Source organism: Sminthopsis crassicaudata, chromosome 3 (assembly GCF_048593235.1).
Source record: "Sminthopsis crassicaudata isolate SCR6 chromosome 3, ASM4859323v1, whole genome shotgun sequence".
Classification (NCBI taxonomy): Eukaryota; Metazoa; Chordata; class Mammalia; order Dasyuromorphia; family Dasyuridae; genus Sminthopsis; species Sminthopsis crassicaudata.
In genome coordinates this window covers 436,016,684-436,034,860 of record NC_133619.1, presented here as the reverse complement: position 1 = coordinate 436,034,860, position 18,177 = coordinate 436,016,684, and the positions used below count along the sequence as shown (strand labels likewise).

At 43.7% G+C, this 18,177-nt stretch overlaps 2 protein-coding genes across 2 annotated transcripts; both read left to right on the top strand.

Moving 5' to 3' along the window:
* Nucleotides 1-1,878: 1,878 nt before the first annotated feature.
* Nucleotides 1,879-5,177, top strand: HOXD11 (homeobox D11). Its single transcript, XM_074303039.1, has 2 exons — nucleotides 1,879-3,585; nucleotides 4,383-5,177. Exons 1-2 carry the CDS (start codon nucleotides 2,910-2,912, stop codon nucleotides 4,616-4,618), a joined length of 912 nt encoding a protein of 303 aa, XP_074159140.1. The 5' UTR covers nucleotides 1,879-2,909; the 3' UTR covers nucleotides 4,619-5,177.
* Nucleotides 5,178-6,010: 833 nt separating this feature from the next.
* On the top strand, nucleotides 6,011-16,358 carry HOXD10 (homeobox D10). The gene is made up of 2 exons (XM_074303033.1): nucleotides 6,011-13,927; nucleotides 15,384-16,358. The coding sequence occupies exons 1-2, from the start codon at nucleotides 13,183-13,185 to the stop codon at nucleotides 15,659-15,661; spliced, it is 1,023 nt and encodes a 340-aa protein (XP_074159134.1). The 5' UTR covers nucleotides 6,011-13,182; the 3' UTR covers nucleotides 15,662-16,358.
* Nucleotides 16,359-18,177: the final 1,819 nt, after the last annotated feature.

The following is an 18,177-nucleotide window of genomic DNA, read 5'->3' as shown; positions in this document are numbered from 1 at the left end:
GCCTCTGAGGGTGAAAACCAGAAAAATAATACTGTGAAAGGTGAAGCTCGAGGTGAATTGCACCCCTCTAACGGATGCCATGGGGTGCTCTACGTTAGGGAGGACGAGGGTGATCCCACCACCTCTCTTTTCCCTTATGCCAGCCTTTGCAGATGGCGCACCCTCCTCGCCTAAAACACGGGTTTCGACTAATCCCAGTGTCGCCATGTCGTTGAACTTGAGTTGCTCGCTCTTGTCGAATTTTTTTTCCCCGCGATGCTCAGCGACCTCTCTATTTTGGAGGAGAAGGGAAAAAGAGAGTGATGGAGAGGGACACCTGGGGGGTCCAAATGAGAGCTCGGGATCCCTATGCCCCAACCAGAGGAATTCACAGAGAAGCTGGGGACCCGATGTTAGATTTCTCACAGTCAGAAAGGACTCTCCTAAAATCCCCGGAGAAACCGCCCTGGACTGGAGTTCGCTGTTATTCCGGTTGCTGAGTATCTGGAGAGCCATTTTAGGAACTAGGTCGGGGATGCAGCAAAAGAGTCCAAAGAAGGGAAGGTTTGGGACGAGGCTAGAAAACTGGGGAGATCACCACCTTCGGGGGGGGGGGATTCTGAGTTTAGGAAGATTGGAGGGGGAGGAACAGTAGAGAGAAGAGGCGGGCAGAGGAAGACCTGGGTGGGAGCTATTGGGGAGGGGAGGGGGATACCGCAGAGACACCCCCAGGGGGCGGCTCTGCCTCGGGGGAGGACACTATGCCCTCCAGCCTCACTCTCCTTCGACCTGTTTGCGCAGTGTGTGGAAAGGAGGGAGGAGGGGGCGGGGAGGGAGGAATATGGAGGGAGGGAACAGAGGGGTGGGGAAGAGAGATATCGGCTAGAAATTAGATATGAGCTTAGACCACCTCTTTCTTCCCTGGCTCTCAGCACAGTGGGCAGAAGAGATGATGGGTACTGAGGCCAGCTCCGTGAGTTTCCAGGAGCTGCTGCCCACTCCCCGCCGCGTTTACCGGAGTTTTAAGGCCTCAGCGTTTCGGGGTGAGATCAGGTGGAGAGAGGAGATCCCCAGTCAGAAATTTCCCTCCTGCCACCCAGTTCCTCTTTGATTTAATAATCAAGATTTTTAATTTTATTTTCTTTTGGGAGAGGAAGGTTGGACTCTGGAGCTCTCTCTCGTTCTCTCTCCTTTTCTCTCTCCCTCTCTCTCTCCCCCCCTCTCTCTCTTTCTCTCTCGGAGCTCCCCTTTTGCTTTGGAAAACACCCTAAGAGGTGAAACTCACCTATGAAGGTCCTAGTGGTCTCTGGGCCGAGTAAATCCAGCTCCAGCCTTCTAAAGAAGAAACTGAGTGATCAGAAACGCTGAAGTGGCAATTAGAAAGCACTTCTGCTTTTGCTGCAGGAGCACAGGGCTACAATTCTATCGACCCTCGACCAAGAGGTTTGGGCCCAGGCTTCCAGAGTGAATAATAGTTTCCAAGGTTAGGTAACGAGATTCAGGGTGGGGGGAGATTTTGATGATAGAGTGTGAATATTGGCTTCCAAAGAACCTCCCACCCCAGAATATATTCGGGTTGGCATAAGTCTGAGAGTGCATTGAGAGGGCCCTGAATGTGTCCCCCGAAAGGAAGCGGGAGAGGTAGGAAAAGATGACTTGAGGTTTAATCTGGAGGCTTGAGTAATCAGGGGTGAAAACCTAAGTGTCTTTACCTTATGAACTGGACTCTTCATTCCTTTGTTCCTTCTGAACTTTAGAACATCTAGGTTCCAAAAACATCAGAGCCAGAGAAGCACTTTTGGAGGATTTGTTTGAGCAACCACCCTTTGCATTACAGGGTGGTGGAGGTGGTGGTGGTGGTGGTGGTGGTGGTGGTGGTGGTGGTGGTGGTGGGTGTGTATGTGTGTATGTGGCTCGTGCGCGCTCGAGTGTGAGAGACAGATACAGAGATAGGGATAGAGACAGAAAGACACAAAGAAAATCAGACAGAAAGTAAGAGAGAGCAGAATAAAGGGGTATGTGTATAAATGCGGGTAGATACTAGTCTGAGTTCCACGGTGAGATATATTGAAAGGGCAGGCTGGCCTTTGCTTTATTTCTAACCTTTGTGTGGTGGCTAGTGGAGGACTTAGGACTGAAGAGAATTCGCAGAGTTGACTTAACATGTAAATCAGGGCTTTTCTTGCTTCAATAAGTTGCTCCTCAGTTACGCCCCTTAAACAAGAAGCAACAAGCTTTGAGTGAAACTGTGAAAGGGGTGGTGGTCGCTGGGGGTGAGGGACGCTGGGCGGGGGTGCGGGTTGTTTTTTTTGGTTGTTGTTTTGTTTTGTTTTGTTTTTTGGTTTTGTTTTGTTTTTGTTGTTTTTTAAGAGAGATTTGAGAGTCTCACACCTTCACACCTCGTTCTTACGCTTCCTCCGGACTTTTCTCCTCCTCTTACCTCCGTGTATTTAAAGCAGAGCAGGGAAGGAGGGAGCCCGGGCGGCTGAGGCTGAGGGGGGTAGAGGCTGACTGCAGATGCACCCAACTGTCTCTCTAGCTATGTGAAGACAGAGCCCCGAATAGGCGCCGGCGCTCAGGTGATTCGCCCGCGAATCTACCTATGCCTCCTCGCCTCCCAGGGCTGGGCGGAGAAAACCGTCCCTCCTCCCCCCCCTTGTGCTCCCTCCCCCCCCCCCCAAGTGTGTGCCTGCCTCGGCGCCAGGAGAGATCCCGGGAAGTCTTGGTGAAAGACTGATATAGATATAAGGACATTTCTCCATGGAGTCACGTGACATAATTACCACCAGAATCAATCAAGATGAATTGCACGTCAGCACACGGTGGGGATTTTTTCTTAGTTGATCCTGTCCAAAGCCTCTTGTGCAATAGATGGATCTTGTTCAAGGCACGGAAATCTCCCGGTCGCTCACCATCGCCCAGAGGAAGACATGACCGAATTTGACGACTGCGGCCCCAGCGCAGCCAATATGTATCTGCCGGGCTGCGCTTATTACGTGGCCCCCTCGGATTTCTCCAGCAAGCCCTCGTTTCTGTCGCAGACGTCGTCTTGTCAAATGACTTTCCCCTACTCCTCCAACCTGCCTCACGTCCAACCGGTGCGCGAAGTGGCGTTCCGCGACTACGGTTTGGAGCGTGGTAAATGGCAATACCGGGGCAGTTACGCTCCCTATTACGCGGCGGAGGAGGTGATGCATAGGGACTTGCTGCCGCCCGGGAGTCGAAGGCCTGATATGCTCTTCAAGGCTGCCGAACCCGTTTGCGGTCCTCACGGCCCCTCGAGCGCCGCCTCCAACTTCTATAGCACCGTGGGGCGCAATGGGATCCTGCCCCAGGGCTTCGATCAGTTTTACGAGGCGGCGCCTGGACCCGCGTACCAGCAGCAGCAGCAACCTCAGCAGCCTCAGCAGCAACAGCAGCAGCAGCCGCCTCAGCCCAGCGGCGAGCCCGAGGGGGACACTGAGAAGAGCGGCCTGAAGTCTCCGGCCACTGCGAGTCCCTGCAGCAAAGCCCCCTCAGGGCAGGAGCCCAAAGGGGCAGCGGAGAGCGGCTCCAGTGGAGAAGCCCCCCCAGGGGAGACGGGGGCGGAGAAGAGTGCAGGCGCAGGTAGGGACCTGGATTGGGGGGAAGGAGGAGGGTTGAGGAGGAGGTTGGGGGGGGGGTGCAGCCGAGCCGGGCCCACCCTCTGGCAGCCGACGTTTTATGTGCCATTTTATAAGCATTCGTAGGAGTTTATATATCCTATAAGATTTCTCTACCCGTTGTAAAGTGTGTTTACGATAGGAAACCAATTTAGGTGGGCTTAAGGTATTCTTCGAGGAGGATATTAATTGTTGCAAAGAGGATTTTGTTTGGGGAACGGGGTCTGGTGAAGAGAGATTTCTTGCAACAGTTGCTAGTAGGGTCATTAATGGCATCTTCGCTCCATCTTCGTTTCTTTTAAGTGGGGGAAAGAAGGGGGGAGGTTGATCATTAAACTGAACCTTATCCATGCAACTGAAGGAAAGGCTCAGAGATCCAAACAGCTTTTTCTCCACGTGCATATATGTGTATATACATACATATATAAATATATATCCCTCCATATGCATGTGTGTATATATCCACGCATACACCTATTTGAGCTATACAAGCCTGCACTCTAAATTCACTCTAAATTCTGCCGGCCCATATATCATTTCTATAGAGACACAAGGTCTTTTCAGGAGAATGAGGGGATGTCACAAGCTATAGAAGAGGAGTCCAGTCCCTTTCCCCTAGTAGAGGGACTACTAACCAGAGGCCAGTGCACAGTTGGCCAAGTACAAGAGAGCTCGAAGTTGCGGTCTGGGTCTGGGTAGCGAAGGAGAACGCTGGGTGGTCTCAACTTAGTCCTCCGGTCTTTTTTCCCCCCTTCCTTTCAGTGGTCCCCCAGAGATCAAGGAAAAAGAGGTGCCCCTACACCAAATACCAGATCCGAGAACTGGAACGGGAATTTTTCTTCAACGTGTATATAAACAAAGAGAAAAGACTACAGCTATCTCGAATGCTCAACCTCACTGACCGACAAGTCAAAATCTGGTTCCAGAATCGAAGGATGAAAGAAAAGAAACTGAACAGAGATCGACTCCAATATTTCACTGGGAATCCCTTATTCTGAAAGATCAAGAAATTTATCCCCCTCCCCCAACTCTCACTCATACTCACACTCCTCCTCCCCTCATTCAGCCTACCCGCCGGAGGCAAAAAGTCTTTGGGTTTACATGACTCATCTTCCCTTCGGAACTCCAAGCTTCATTTCCACATTCAACTCGGTCAACTCGGTTACTTCCCAGCGATCAATGTCTGCAGAAGATGCCGGTGTCTTGGCGGATCGGATTCCTAATAAGGGGAAAATGGTAAATCCAAACATCCGTTTACAATTTTACCACCAAAGTGTTTTTTGGGTTTTATTTTTTTATTTTTTATTTTTGGTCTCCCCTCTCCCCTCCCTAAGTCTTCATGGTGATGCAGATGGACCTTTAGTGCGTTTGGCCGCGTTGCTTTAAGGTGTTTTGTTCTGAGCTTAGAATCAACTGTTTCCTTTCACTAAAAGAATGGCGATTATTTAAACTCTGGGAAATGTACCTTCGGTCTCTCTCTAAGTTTCCACTGTCATATAAACAAACGCATGGGCCACTGTCTTTTTCATGTGAATAAATGGTTTCTAGTAAAACGAAGGTTCCATCCTCAATGCACTGTATGAATTTTCCTCTTTGAAGAACTTTAGCGTCTGAACAGGACATTTGAGGGAGCAAAGAGAACTGGCAGGAACCCTTTACCCCCATCCCCCAGCCAAAATGGAAGAAGAACATTTGCAGCTGAGTTAAAATCAGGGTTGCTTTCTATCCCCAGCTGGATTCTTTTTCTATATAACTTTCAGAGTTAATCCCCTTCAGGGTGTGAGACACCAAAGATGGCTCTCTGCCTTCTATCAGAGCTGATGGGACAGGCGGCAGGGATTTCTAAAGAGCTAATAATTCGTTCCTCCATCTTGGGAAATTTGGAATTTCGGAAAACCCCCATTTTTTGGTAGATGTACGAAATGTACAAGAAATGCAAATTCACTCTAGATAATTTTGTAGTTTCAAGGAAACAAGGATTCCTTAAAAATTAAAATCACCACCCTAAAAAATTCAAGAGATACCGTGTTCTCTGTAGAGTAATTTTCCTTATTTCTCAGTCAGGATAAAGAAGTAGACAAAGATAATCCCCTGCTCATAGCCCAGTGCTAAAGATCTCCTAGCCTTTATTTCGTAAAGTGAAAGAATGTAACTGAGGTCTTTTCTGCACTTTATGTTGCGTGACCTGACTAAGCTGTTTACAAAACCTTGAACTGTCTAGACAACATCATAAAAACCGAAGTTCTAAACAGCTTAATTGGGTTATATTATACACCTTCTGGTGGGCCAAAAAAAAAAAAAAAAAAAAAAAATTTCCGCAATGTGCAATAAAGTGAGTGAGAAAAGGTTGTCTTTTTTTTTTTTTTTTTTTTTTTTTAAGACAAAGTAAATCTTATGACTCTGGCTTCTTATAAGCCCAAAGTCGAAAAATGAATCCACAACAGCACTAAACCCTACTAAAAGATAGCCGAGAACGCTATCTCTAAAGGAAAAATAAAATTAAAAGGGCAAAGTCTTTTGCAAGAAGTAAAAACATAAGTGTATGCCTTTGAACTTCCAAAATGTCAAGGTCATCACCTTTAACCTTTCTGAATAATTAGGCGCCCTAAGGTTCTTCTGTTATTTTCAACCACCACCCACTATCACACACATTCACCCACACACGCGCATTTATGACTTTGCAGAGAATCATATCAGGCGAATGGCCATAAATCTCTAAACAAATTCCTAATTTCAGAATCAATACTCTTAATTTCCCTCCAAATATTTCTGTAGATTTAATGACAAGAGTTCTTTGCAAAGCCCTATTCGATCATTATGCCTCAGAACAATATCTCCACTACAGTTATGAAACACTATTTTGAGGGATTTAGATCGCTATCACCTTTCCTCCAATGATAGACTGTACTTGGAGGGAAAAGGGAGCCATTTGAAAGGGGGAAGTTATTTCCAGACAGTTAGTCTTTCATTATATTTTAAACCAATTTGTCGCCCTGTCAAATAAATTATTGCACCTTCAATAATATTAAACCACAGGATTTAATAGAATTTCTATATGCATTTTTGAAAACCTCTCAACCCTTGGGGGGAAAGGGAAGAAGAGAGAATTAGAGAAAAGCCCACGATCGAATTATTAGCTTTTTGAAGGTCTGGCTTTGTTCCTGACATTGGAAGGTTCCTAAAATCACAGTGCCCTCATATGATCACTCCAAAATGCCAAACTACTCAGTGGTTTGTTTCTGGATTTTTTTCCCCGCCCCATGGTTTAAATGTAGCAAGTTTGTTCCTGGAAGGGAAAATCTTGAAGGAAACCAACTCCAGGTTGCATCGTGAGAGAAAGCCACACGAGGGCGCGCTCACGTTCTACAAACCTCATTTTGATTCGATTGCTGCAGAACATTTTCTTCCAAATACTGTAATAAGAATTTTCATTGATAGCGCCACAATAACAGTATTCTTCTAAAAATCTGTTTTATCTTGTAATAATAAGGTGCAAGTATTTTATTAATGGAGGAGAGGAGAACGGTGGTGAGCAGAGGACAAGATTTTTGAAATAAATGTCTAGCTAACGGTTTCAAAGACATGAGATTTTAAAAAGGAATTATTTTTGTTATAACCTGATAGATCGAAAGAGAGATCTTAAAGACCAATAGTTGCATATTTTAAAAGGTAGATGTAGTTTATAAAACTCTTTAAATAGATGGAAATAGGATTTTAATCTTGAGAAGAAAATAAAGAGATGAAACTAAAAGCCCATCATCCTTTCTTTTCTTCAGCTTTCTAGAGATTATGGAGCTTTTGTTCGGAATTGACCATGACGCCATCAAATGAGATAAGATTCAATTTTACAAAATATATAGAAATCCCTAGATTCAGGAAATTTATTTGTGGTGTGAGAGTAAAAAACCAAAAACAACTTGAAACCTTATGATGATAATTAAGCTGGTAGGTTGGCCATTTGAATTGAATAAAACTAGAAAGGAGGAACAAAATATACTCAGAAATTGGTTAAGAAAATGTGTGTTCTATATAATTCTAGGGAGAGTTTTGGAAACAAAGTATCTCATATTTGTGGAAAAATTCCCGTGAACTTTCCGAATCTGATGGGCGGCCTTGGGGAAAGTCAGTCGATTTCCTCAGCGGTTTTTCCTCTTCTCCTCCCTCCCATAGAACCCGGCCTCACGCCTTGCCCTTCCAGAGGGCTGAAGGAAAGAGAAAATTATCTTAGCCTTAGGGGAGGTGTTGGCCTCCTGGGCTCCCATCTACTGGGAGCTAATCCAGACGGAAGTGTATAACGGACCACTGGGATTTTATCAGTTTAACCGGATTGACTAGTGAGTCCTCCACCCCCCCCCCCTCCGAAGTTCATTGTTAACGTAGCGAGTATCTCCCGTAATAAATGCCATTCCGCCGTCTCTGTTCATTAGGGTGATTCCCCTATTGCCAGTCCCTCCTCCATATCCTTCCTGGCCCTTGGTCAAAGGCGCAAGGAATGGGGACGCCCTTTTTCTAACCCTGGCTCAAGGAAACAGACAGCTTGGGTTGGCTGCGGGAGGGAGAGGGAGGCACAGAGGTGATCCAAACTGCTCCATGGGGTTCTGTGAACCTTTTCTTAAAATATCCTTCCTCTCCCTCCTTTGGCAACTTGTCCTTCAGGACTCTTGTTATCCCACTTGGAAGTAGAGGGCGAGAGGGTGGCGGGAACTGGAGCTTTCGAATTTGATCGAGGAGGGCAAATCCGAGACTTTGGCTTGTTGCTCGAGAAACATCGGGGTTCCATCTGACTGACTGCCTCTGGCTTTGTTGAGAGAACTGCCCGAGAGGTGACTGGGGAGTGGGTATGACAAAAACTATCATTTCTGTCTTTCTTGCCCACAATTCTCCAACTGCACAACCCCACCCCCACCCGTAGTTTCGAAAGGGTTGGAGCGTGACTCGGAGTGTCCCAGAGCTCGCTCTCTGACCCCTGGGTGATTCGAGAAGACCCGGGAAAAACACTGAGAGTTGGGTAGTGACTTCCAAGTAAGGTAGACGAATTAAGGCAGAGAGACCGGAGGCTCAGCCAACCCATCTGGATGGCTAGAAGCTCCTTGGCCTTGGGCTGGGTGACTGCAGCCAGAGAGGCAGCTACTGTTCAAGGCAGGCTTTCCCAATTTTCATTCCAGAAGAGTTTAGCTGCGTTGGCTTGATGCCTGGTAGAAAGAAAGGATGTGTCCGCATTTCTGAATTCTGCAGCATAGCTAGTTAACGAATTATTGCCTCTCTCAAAGTCAAACATTAGGTGTAGAAATTCGAGTGTCTTAAGAATGTCTTAAGGGAAGAGAAGTCGAGGGGAGGGAGAAGAGGATAAAAAAGTATGATTTCTTTTCATCTAAAGAAAAATTATTTCCTTTTTTCACGGATATTGAATGTTAACATTGATAGAAGGTAATACCTGGTCTTAGACTTCTATCTGGAGGAGAAATGAACCAACTTACTTCCTTTTTTGTGACTGAATAAGGAGCGTATCTGGTCTTTCTGGATATTTGAAAACCGCTCATTTTCTCTCACCCCTGTGCTTGGTGATTGTGCCTTTGAAGAGCTCCCTAAATTCCCCTTCAGCCCTTCTTTCCCTTGGCCATGAGCTCTAACCCCGAAGAACAGAGAATTTAGAAGAGAGTTGGGGAAAAAGAAAGGCCGGAAGACAGTCTGGACCTTGGTGCAGCCCCGAAACTTTCCCCGAAGGCTAGAGGCTATTTAGGGTTTAGAATCCTGGGCAATCCCAGTCGCAGGAAAAAAAAAAAAGTCTCCTCTCAGCACGGGGTTCCTTCCTTATTTTCCTTGAAACAGGAAATCGAGGAGACAACCTGCCCCCTTGATTACAAATGCTAATTTAACTGTAAAGCAACTCCTTTATTTTTCCCTAGGAACGTAGTATAGCACTGGGGAGCGAGCTTTCCGTATAAATGTAGGGTGCATATCTCGTTTATGGCTCAATATTGATTTATTATTAATGTTAATGACTTTGTCCTATCTAAATATGATCTAAAATAATACTTACATTAAATACTCATAAGCAAAATAATTACTTGCTCCCCAGTATGGCCACATTTTCATTCTTCTTGTGCAGATCAGTCTCGGATCCCTAATGATTTGTCTCACTCCCTTTTCTTTTCCCAGTTCATTCGTTCTTACTATTTCTAGTTTAATTTTTTATTTTAAAACAGAGAAAGCAAAAAACCCCTATCTGTTCTTAGAGCATACAGATTGTTTCGAGTTAGAATTGGGAGGGGAGGCGGAAGAGGAAAAGTAGTTGGATTTACTTGATAATATGTCAGACATTAATTTTGAGAGGGGTGAGGAGAAATTGAAAATGAAAGCTGACTCCGAATTGACTGGGTCTTTCAAAGCCACCTGAGTAAATATTCGATATACCCCAAATGCAAGAATAAGACCTCAAGTTCTTGTTTTAGGGAAATTTATCCGAAATCCGCAGGTAGATCTGTCAGCTAAAAAATTTGCATCGGATATTTCTGGCTGCCCTATTTTCTTCAAGTGTAAATAAAGATTATGAAAGACCATCTGATGGGCATAAAATTCCTGATTAGATTTAGCAGTCGGAGCTTACCCTGAGCCCAGGAAAATAGTATTTGGCTTCTTTGCACTCTGTGGGTTGCCCCGAATTAGTATAAAATAAAGTGAGGGGGAGATGGTGATAGAGGGATTTCTAGAAAACAAAATAACTGTACTTAGTGTTGAGCAATGTGAAGTCCACGACACTTTGTTTGTGACTTGGACAAAACCTAGCATTGGCTCTGATAATGATCTCAACTGGAAGAAAATGCCCTTTGAGAGTCCACTATCCAGTTGCCGCTAAAATAGTAACGGAAAACATTGTTTCAGGCAGGGTTAGAAGGGAGAATGTAAAAAATATATACATGAGAATGAAAACATCCTTATTTGTTCATAGCTTAAAACAGCTATTCCTCCATAAAGGTAATGTTTAAAGCTCTCTGGCCAACACAGAGCTTTAGACTAGTTGTTAAAGGCGTCGGGGCTTTTAACCTGACAATGATGTTGTATTTGAACAGCTGCGATAAGGTTTTAAAAGGTCTGTCTCATGGCCACAGCGGAGATTTTAAATAGGGTTATTGTTTCTGACAATACCAGGCTATAGGGGAAAGGAAAACAAACTCATCCCAGAAAATAATGTAAAATTCTAACTTCTACTAGGGACAGAGGAGATTTATTTGGGGAGGTGGGCGAGGTGGTTTGTTGGAAAGAGATTTGAATCGCCTTTTCACGTGGAGGTCTGCGAGGCACCATCTAACTTGCATCCCCCAATAATACAGAAGCATTGAATGCGCTTTGAAGCCGTTCAGGCCCCAAAGAAATTTTCAGCTGAACCGGAAACAAGATTTATCCACAAGTTCAGTGTATCCTTCTGAAATCCAAGTCCAGGGAGCCTCCTCAGGAGAGGTTGAGATTTAGAAAAAGAAATCCCCCCTTAGATAGAAGGAACTGGTTCACGGTCAGTGTTTCTTTCCGTGCTTTATCCCCCATTCTTTTACTCTTAGCAGGATAGGGGACAGTAGCTTCAGAGGGCGAGGACAAGTTAATACCTCCTAAGACAAGTCTTTGGAAACCCAAGTTTAAAGCATCCTACTGTTGCCTTTCTATATAGCTGGAGACAGTGGCCGGGATCAAGGCTGCCTGTTCTCAAAGCCAGAGAAGGAAGTTGCTAAAATAGTTTCCCATAAAACTCCGCGTTTCTGCAATGTTGTTGTTGTTTCCCACCCACCCAAATGTGCACTACAGCTCAAGACCAAGTCCATTTTGTGGGACTTCACTTACGAGAGGAAAACACAGGATTGAGATTTTTCTTTCCTTTCCTCTCCTCTCCTTTCCTTTCCTTCTCTCTCTTCTTTTTTTTTTTTCTGACAAAACAAAAGCTCTCATCAAATAATTTTAGGAATCTCCGAGAACTATAAAATTCAACTTCTGACAAAAGTATAGCTTTTAATATTTGACGATTTGTGTTAAAACAAAAATTGACCTCCTTGGTTAGTAGCGAGGGGAAAAATCAATAGTATAATTTTCAATAATTCATAACGCGAACGCCATTATGCTAAATCTTAACTATTAATCTTATCCTTTACAAAGTCTCGATTGATTTGTTAATAAAATATCTTCCCGTGTGTGGGAACAGAGGGTATAACTCTTTAAAAACCTTCAGAAGCAAGAAAATTACCAAGTAGCCCAAGAATGTAGATGAGAATTTTATTGATCGCCCTGATTCTTCTTAATATGTATTAATAAATTCCACAACCTTTTGTACCTTGCACTTGTCAGAAACCAATGCTTTTACAAAATCCATAAAAGGAAAACATATTTTTCTTTGCATAATAACTGAATGACACCTTAGCATTTCCCTTCCCCTCGAGCCCAGTCAGTTACGGAAAACTTTCAAAGTCTGGATTGCCAGGGGGGGTTTGTTGATTCATCCCCTATTTCTTTTCTTTTTTCTTTTCTTTCTCGCCACTCTCTCCCCCCCCCCCCCCATTTTAAAAGTGTGGGGATGAAAATCCCAGTTCCATTCTTATGTAGGAAGTCGGAGGGGCGGTTTCTCTTACAGCACATTGTTGGCAAATAATTGTCTCCTGTATGAAACCTCACAGGGTCCCAGAGTACATGTGGTCAAGAGAAATCCTCTCTTTCCGCTGGGGAGAAATGTGTATGTTGAGCCCCACAGTAAACAGAGTCCTGAGCCTGGGATGGAGAAGGCTTGGGGAATGGGGCATTACTTTTGCGCCACTTTCCTCTAGACTTCCCATACAGATCTCTTGGCCTGTTTGCCCTTTCCCTCTCCTTTCTGTTTTCCCTTCGCACGATTACTACAAGGATCATCATCATCATCATCATCATCATCATCATCATCATCATCATCATCATCATCATCATCATCAATAACAATACATCACATCATTTTTTAGCTTAGGGCCAGGAACTCAGGATCCCAAGGAATTTGGACTCACCTCTCCGGGAATACCAGTCCTAAATAAATCAAGCCCCCTCTGTCTGTCTGGCACATCTATCTGTCTTTATCTCTGTATGTATACGTGTATAAGTACATATATGTGTATATATGTATAATACATAATCTCCCTCCATCACTTCCCCTTTCCCTCCTCTTCCTCTCTTTCCTTCTTTCTCTTCCCCTCCTGTTCTCCTTCCCTCCCGCTCGGCCGCCGGGCTGCCTGGCCGCCGAAAGCCCCTTGTTTGCCTTGGGCGCAGTGCGCCAGGGCTGTCTGCCCGAGACCAGCTTCAGAGGAGCGCCCCGCTCTCCCCGCACTATCCCCTGCGCGTTGTAGATGTCGCTGTTGTCCGTAGTTGCTTGGCGGACCGGCCGGGCCCGGGGAGCACGTGACCCACGAGGAGGCAGCGGCTCAAGGCCATTTTCAAATCTCATTGGCTTGGTTGTCATGTGGTCGGGCAGAGGCATCCACAATTACACAGGGAATGTTTTCCTAGAGATGTCAGCCTACAAAGGACACAATCTCTCTTCTTCAAATTCCTCCCCAAAATGTCCTTTCCCAACAGCTCTCCTGCTGCTAATACTTTTTTAGTAGATTCCTTGATCAGTGCCTGCAGGAGTGACAGTTTTTATTCTAGCAGCGCCAGCATGTACATGCCACCACCCAGCACAGACATGGGGACTTATGGAATGCAAACCTGTGGACTGCTCCCGTCTCTGGCTAAAAGAGAAGTTAATCACCAAAATATGGGTATGAATGTGCATCCTTATATACCTCAAGTAGAGAGTTGGACAGATCCGAGCAGATCTTGTCGAATAGAGCAACCTGTTACACAGCAAGTCCCAACTTGCTCCTTCACTACCAATATTAAGGAAGAAACCAATTGCTGCATGTATTCCGATAAGCGAACCAAACTAATTTCTTCTGACGTCCCTTCTTACCAGAGGTTGGTCTCTGAATCATGCCCCATTGAAAATCCCGAGGTTCCTGTCCCAGGATATTTTAGACTGAGCCAGACCTACGCCACTGGGAAAACCCAAGAGTACAATAACAGCCCCGAAACGAGTTCAACTGTAATGTTACAGTTAAACCCTCGCGGCTCTGCCAAACCGCAGCTATCTTCTGCCCACCTTCAGATGGAAAAGAAAATGAGTGAAAACCCCAGCAACCAGGACTCAGCTAAAGTCCCTCAAGTGGAAAGCCCCGAGCCCAAGTCCACTTTGCAAGAGGAGAGGAGCTGCCTAGCTGAAGTGTCCGTGTCCAGCCCAGAAGTCCAAGAGAAGGAAAGTAAAGGTCGGTATGATCAAAGTTTAAACCGTAGTGTGGTGTAACTTGAACACGGCAGCATCATAAAACACAGTATAAAATACTAACAAGCACCACAGCCATAACATTTAATGATAAGGAGGGATCGGGCTGCAGGTGCTGGCTCTCTAGAGCTCTTAAGAAGAGAAAGAGAGCAAAAATCAGTCCCCATAGAGTGCAGCCATCTCTTTTCCTGTTTTACCTTCTCTTATTGTGTTTACCTTCTACACAGGCTGATGGGGAGAGGGAGGAAGAGGTTGTTTTTATTATTATTAATTTTTTTTTTAGTCTAGTCCACGAAAAAACAACAAAAGAAAGAGGAGATCTGGAGGTTGTAAACACAACCAATTGCTCCCCTTCATCCTAGTAATATTTTAATTAAATATTTTAATTACACCCAATTATGATTTTATAGCATTTAGAAGCATTGCTGTGATATCCAGATATGTGTGAGATATGTCCTGAGAGCTTGTTAAATCTTTCTGGAGGCCGAAGACTGAAGCTAGGAACCCAGGGTAGCAGCAATGCGCCTGGCTTTCCATGGGACTCCGCTGCTCTCCTGAGCTGTTTCCAATAACCTTGGATTTCTCTCTCTCTCTCTCTCTTTTAAAGGATATCAGGCTCTTAAAGTCTCTTTTCAAGATTGAAAATATGGAATTAGATGATGGCTCTCCATTAAAGAAGAGCCAGAGTTTGCCTTTGGGAACAGGCAGAGGGTGAAGAGACCAAATCCCAAGAATTCACTTTGTGAAAATGGACTTTGCAACCTCTCCCTTGCATTCTCTTCTTATACTCATTCATGGAATATTGCAGGAGGCAGAAGTGTATACATTTACCCTCAACAAAATGTCTTTATGGGGTGGCATGGGAGGGAGCATTCTAAAAGAAACAATACACAGACAAGTGGGGGGGATTGTATTGTGGGGAGAGGTTTTCATTTCCAAGAGGTAATTTCTTAAGAATAAAATGTACTTGTACATCTATAAATGTGGCTGGGGTGGATGGGACTCCAAGTCAGAGAGATCAAGGGGAAAATAATGTAAAAAAGAATGTGTGAATACTGTGAAGCTGATTGGTTTTCTTAGGCAGTGGCTCCATCTCAGGTTGTTACGAGCAACCCCGTTAAAATGTGACTGGGGAGACCCTGGCAGGTTAAATATTGTTTAAATGTTGTGTGTGAGTTGGAAACTTTAGCGAGAAATCAAAACAGAGGCTCAAAAGTGGAGGGTGCCCTCACATCATGTCATTGGAACTATTTAGCACTAATCTGACAACAATTAGAAATCCCTTCCAGTGTACACACCTCGTATGAGTAATGTTTAATACCAGCATTTCAGCGAGCTGCCAGACATTTTAGAAAAGGGGTCATGGCCAAGGGTACACTGTAACAGACTGAGAAAAAAAATTTTTTTTGATTTTTTCCTTCTTCTTTTGATTTTGATAGAGGAAATCAAGTCCGACACTCCGACCAGCAATTGGTTAACTGCAAAGAGTGGCAGAAAGAAGAGGTGTCCTTATACTAAACATCAAACACTGGAATTAGAAAAGGAGTTCTTATTCAATATGTACCTCACTCGCGAGCGCCGCCTAGAGATCAGTAAGAGCGTTAACCTCACTGACAGGCAGGTCAAGATCTGGTTTCAAAACCGCAGAATGAAGCTTAAGAAGATGAGCAGGGAGAACCGAATCCGAGAACTGACCGCTAATCTGACCTTCTCTTAGACCCTAACATGGGGACAGAAACAGTGAGGATATTCGGCACAACATTCCCCGGGTGCAAAATGCAGGAGAGACTTGGAAAACATAAAATCTTCATTTTTCTTTCCTTTTTGTTTTATCCTGATAGAATGTGACTTTGGGGTCATTATTTTAGTGCTGCAAGTGAATCTGTATACCTATGGAGATATATATATATATGCATATATATATATATATATATATATATATATATATATATATATATATATATATATATATATATATATATATATATAAGAAAACTAGCACGTGTAATTTATTTTTTTTCATCGTAATGCAGGGTAACTATTATTGAGAGTTATCATTTGGTCTTAACTTATTGGAACTGTGGAGTATCCAAGCAATGTGATTTTTCATGTTTTTACTCACAAATATGGTTTGTGCGTGTGGCTTTCACATTAGCCATGGAATTATTGAATACATCCAATACTTTAACAATATTAAGATCACCTACAATCTTCTGGGGGGGGGGAAGCACATGACAATGTAACTATCCTCGCAAATGAACTTAGAGATTGTCTTTCGTAAAATGGATTCCTGTCTACTTATCCATTGTAGATATGTTCTCGTGGTGCATATGTGGTATATTAGAAGTACAAACAGCAATTTGTCCTTTCTGTGCATGTTCTGTTAGCATGTATAATGCAATAAACTCTGTAAACGATACTGGCCCCTTTTGTTGTCTAAAATGGAAAGATCATCAGTCTGGATTTGAGAGCCTTCACTGGGAATATCAGCTGCGGCCTGAAAGACTCTTTGAAGGGGGAGGAGGGGATCAGGAGTGAGAAGTGGGGTGGAGGAGAAAGTCAGAAATGGGAGAGAAAAGGAAAGGCCCCCAGAAAATGGAAGGAGTGGTACCAGTGATTAATTCAGGAAATGTTGTACAGTTGTTCACAGTTTGGAAAAAGAGAATCTCTTCCCCCCTTTCCTCCTCCAAGGATAGTGAAGTATCATTACCTAAACCGGACTCCTGCTTCCTACCAACTTGAGACTGGTGAGTGCCCCCAGATCTCGTCTTCCCTTTATTCCTGGCAACACTGCAAGAGCCATTTTCTTGGACCTTTGGTAGTTTAAAATGCCAATTTTTTTGGATCCTTAAGAAGGTTTGATTTGTGTTTTGTAGTAAGGATCTAGATTCGAAACCAGTCTTTCCTATGGCCTGGTGGTGTGAGAGTTGCTTGAAGTTTTCATTAATAACTGTAGGCTATATATAGCAAACTGCTTAACATTTAAATTCGACCTCTTTCCTCCTTTCCCTCCCCCTCCCCTTAATGGCCAGACACCCACAGTATAATGTAGCTTAGGAAAATAAATTCTGCAGAAACCATTTTGTTGTTGTTTACTGGAGAAGGGATTTTTATGTGTAGTGATTACCTTTCAGAGATCTACATGGAGAGAGAGAAAAAAAAGAAAGAGAGAGAGAGAGAGAGAGAGAGAGAGAGAGAGAGAGAGAGAGAGAGAGAGAGAGAGAGAGAGAGAAGAAAAGAGAAGAGAAGAGAAGAGAGTGAAGTTCCTGCTTAATTGCAAAATACTACTCAGAGTCACTATATATGAGACGGAAGTAAATGCACTAAAAGGGAACTTTAGGGGATTTGCAAATGAACATGACTCCACATGGAAGACCAAAGCTCGAATAAGTATGCGCTTTCTAGCTGGGGTTTGAAAGAAAACAGTGCAGCCTTTAGGGGTCCTATTCAAGTAAGATTCTACTATGAGAGAACTGCAAACATAGTTAACTACCATCCTTTAGAAAGGATACAAGAATATACCTTGGAAAGAAACTACAAATATTTCGTTGTCCCAGATTTAAAAGTTTTTTTTTTTGTTGTTGTTGTTTGTTTGTTTGTTTGTTTTTTTAAATACTATCATCGGTTACACTAGATGATTCTTTTCCGATTTTCTTTCTTTGAAGGGGGGGGGGGATCCATTTAAGCGCTTTAATTCCTTGTATTTATTCAGTGAAGGATTCTAGACAATCTGCAATTATGTGCGTTTAAAAAAAAAAACTCTCTTCCATCAGGAATGTTCATCAGTTTAAAGTATTAATATTTTTGAAACTTCATTTGGAGAGGGAAAGGGCCCTCTTATAGGAAATAGTAAACATAATGGCTATGAAAACTGGAATCTGCCAGCCAGTCCCATACCACCTTTAAGTAGCTAAGGTAAAACTAATCATTTCTGGGGTGCCTATAGAAGTAGTGAACACTCTTTGCTAATGAGGAAGAAAATGTTTAGTATATGAAGAAAAAAATAGCCCAAGTTTCTCAACCTCATGTAGAATTTTGAAGAAAATGAGAAAGTCTTAGAAAAAGTTGAGCAACCATCAATTAAATAGTGATTTCCTCCCCCTGCTTTCTATATAATGCATTTCCAACATAAAGAAAACGTCTGTAGACAGACACCAACCTTCGTGGACAGAAGTATAGAGAATAGAGGGAGGTTTGAACATATACGCAATGAAGTAACATTTTGATAGTTAT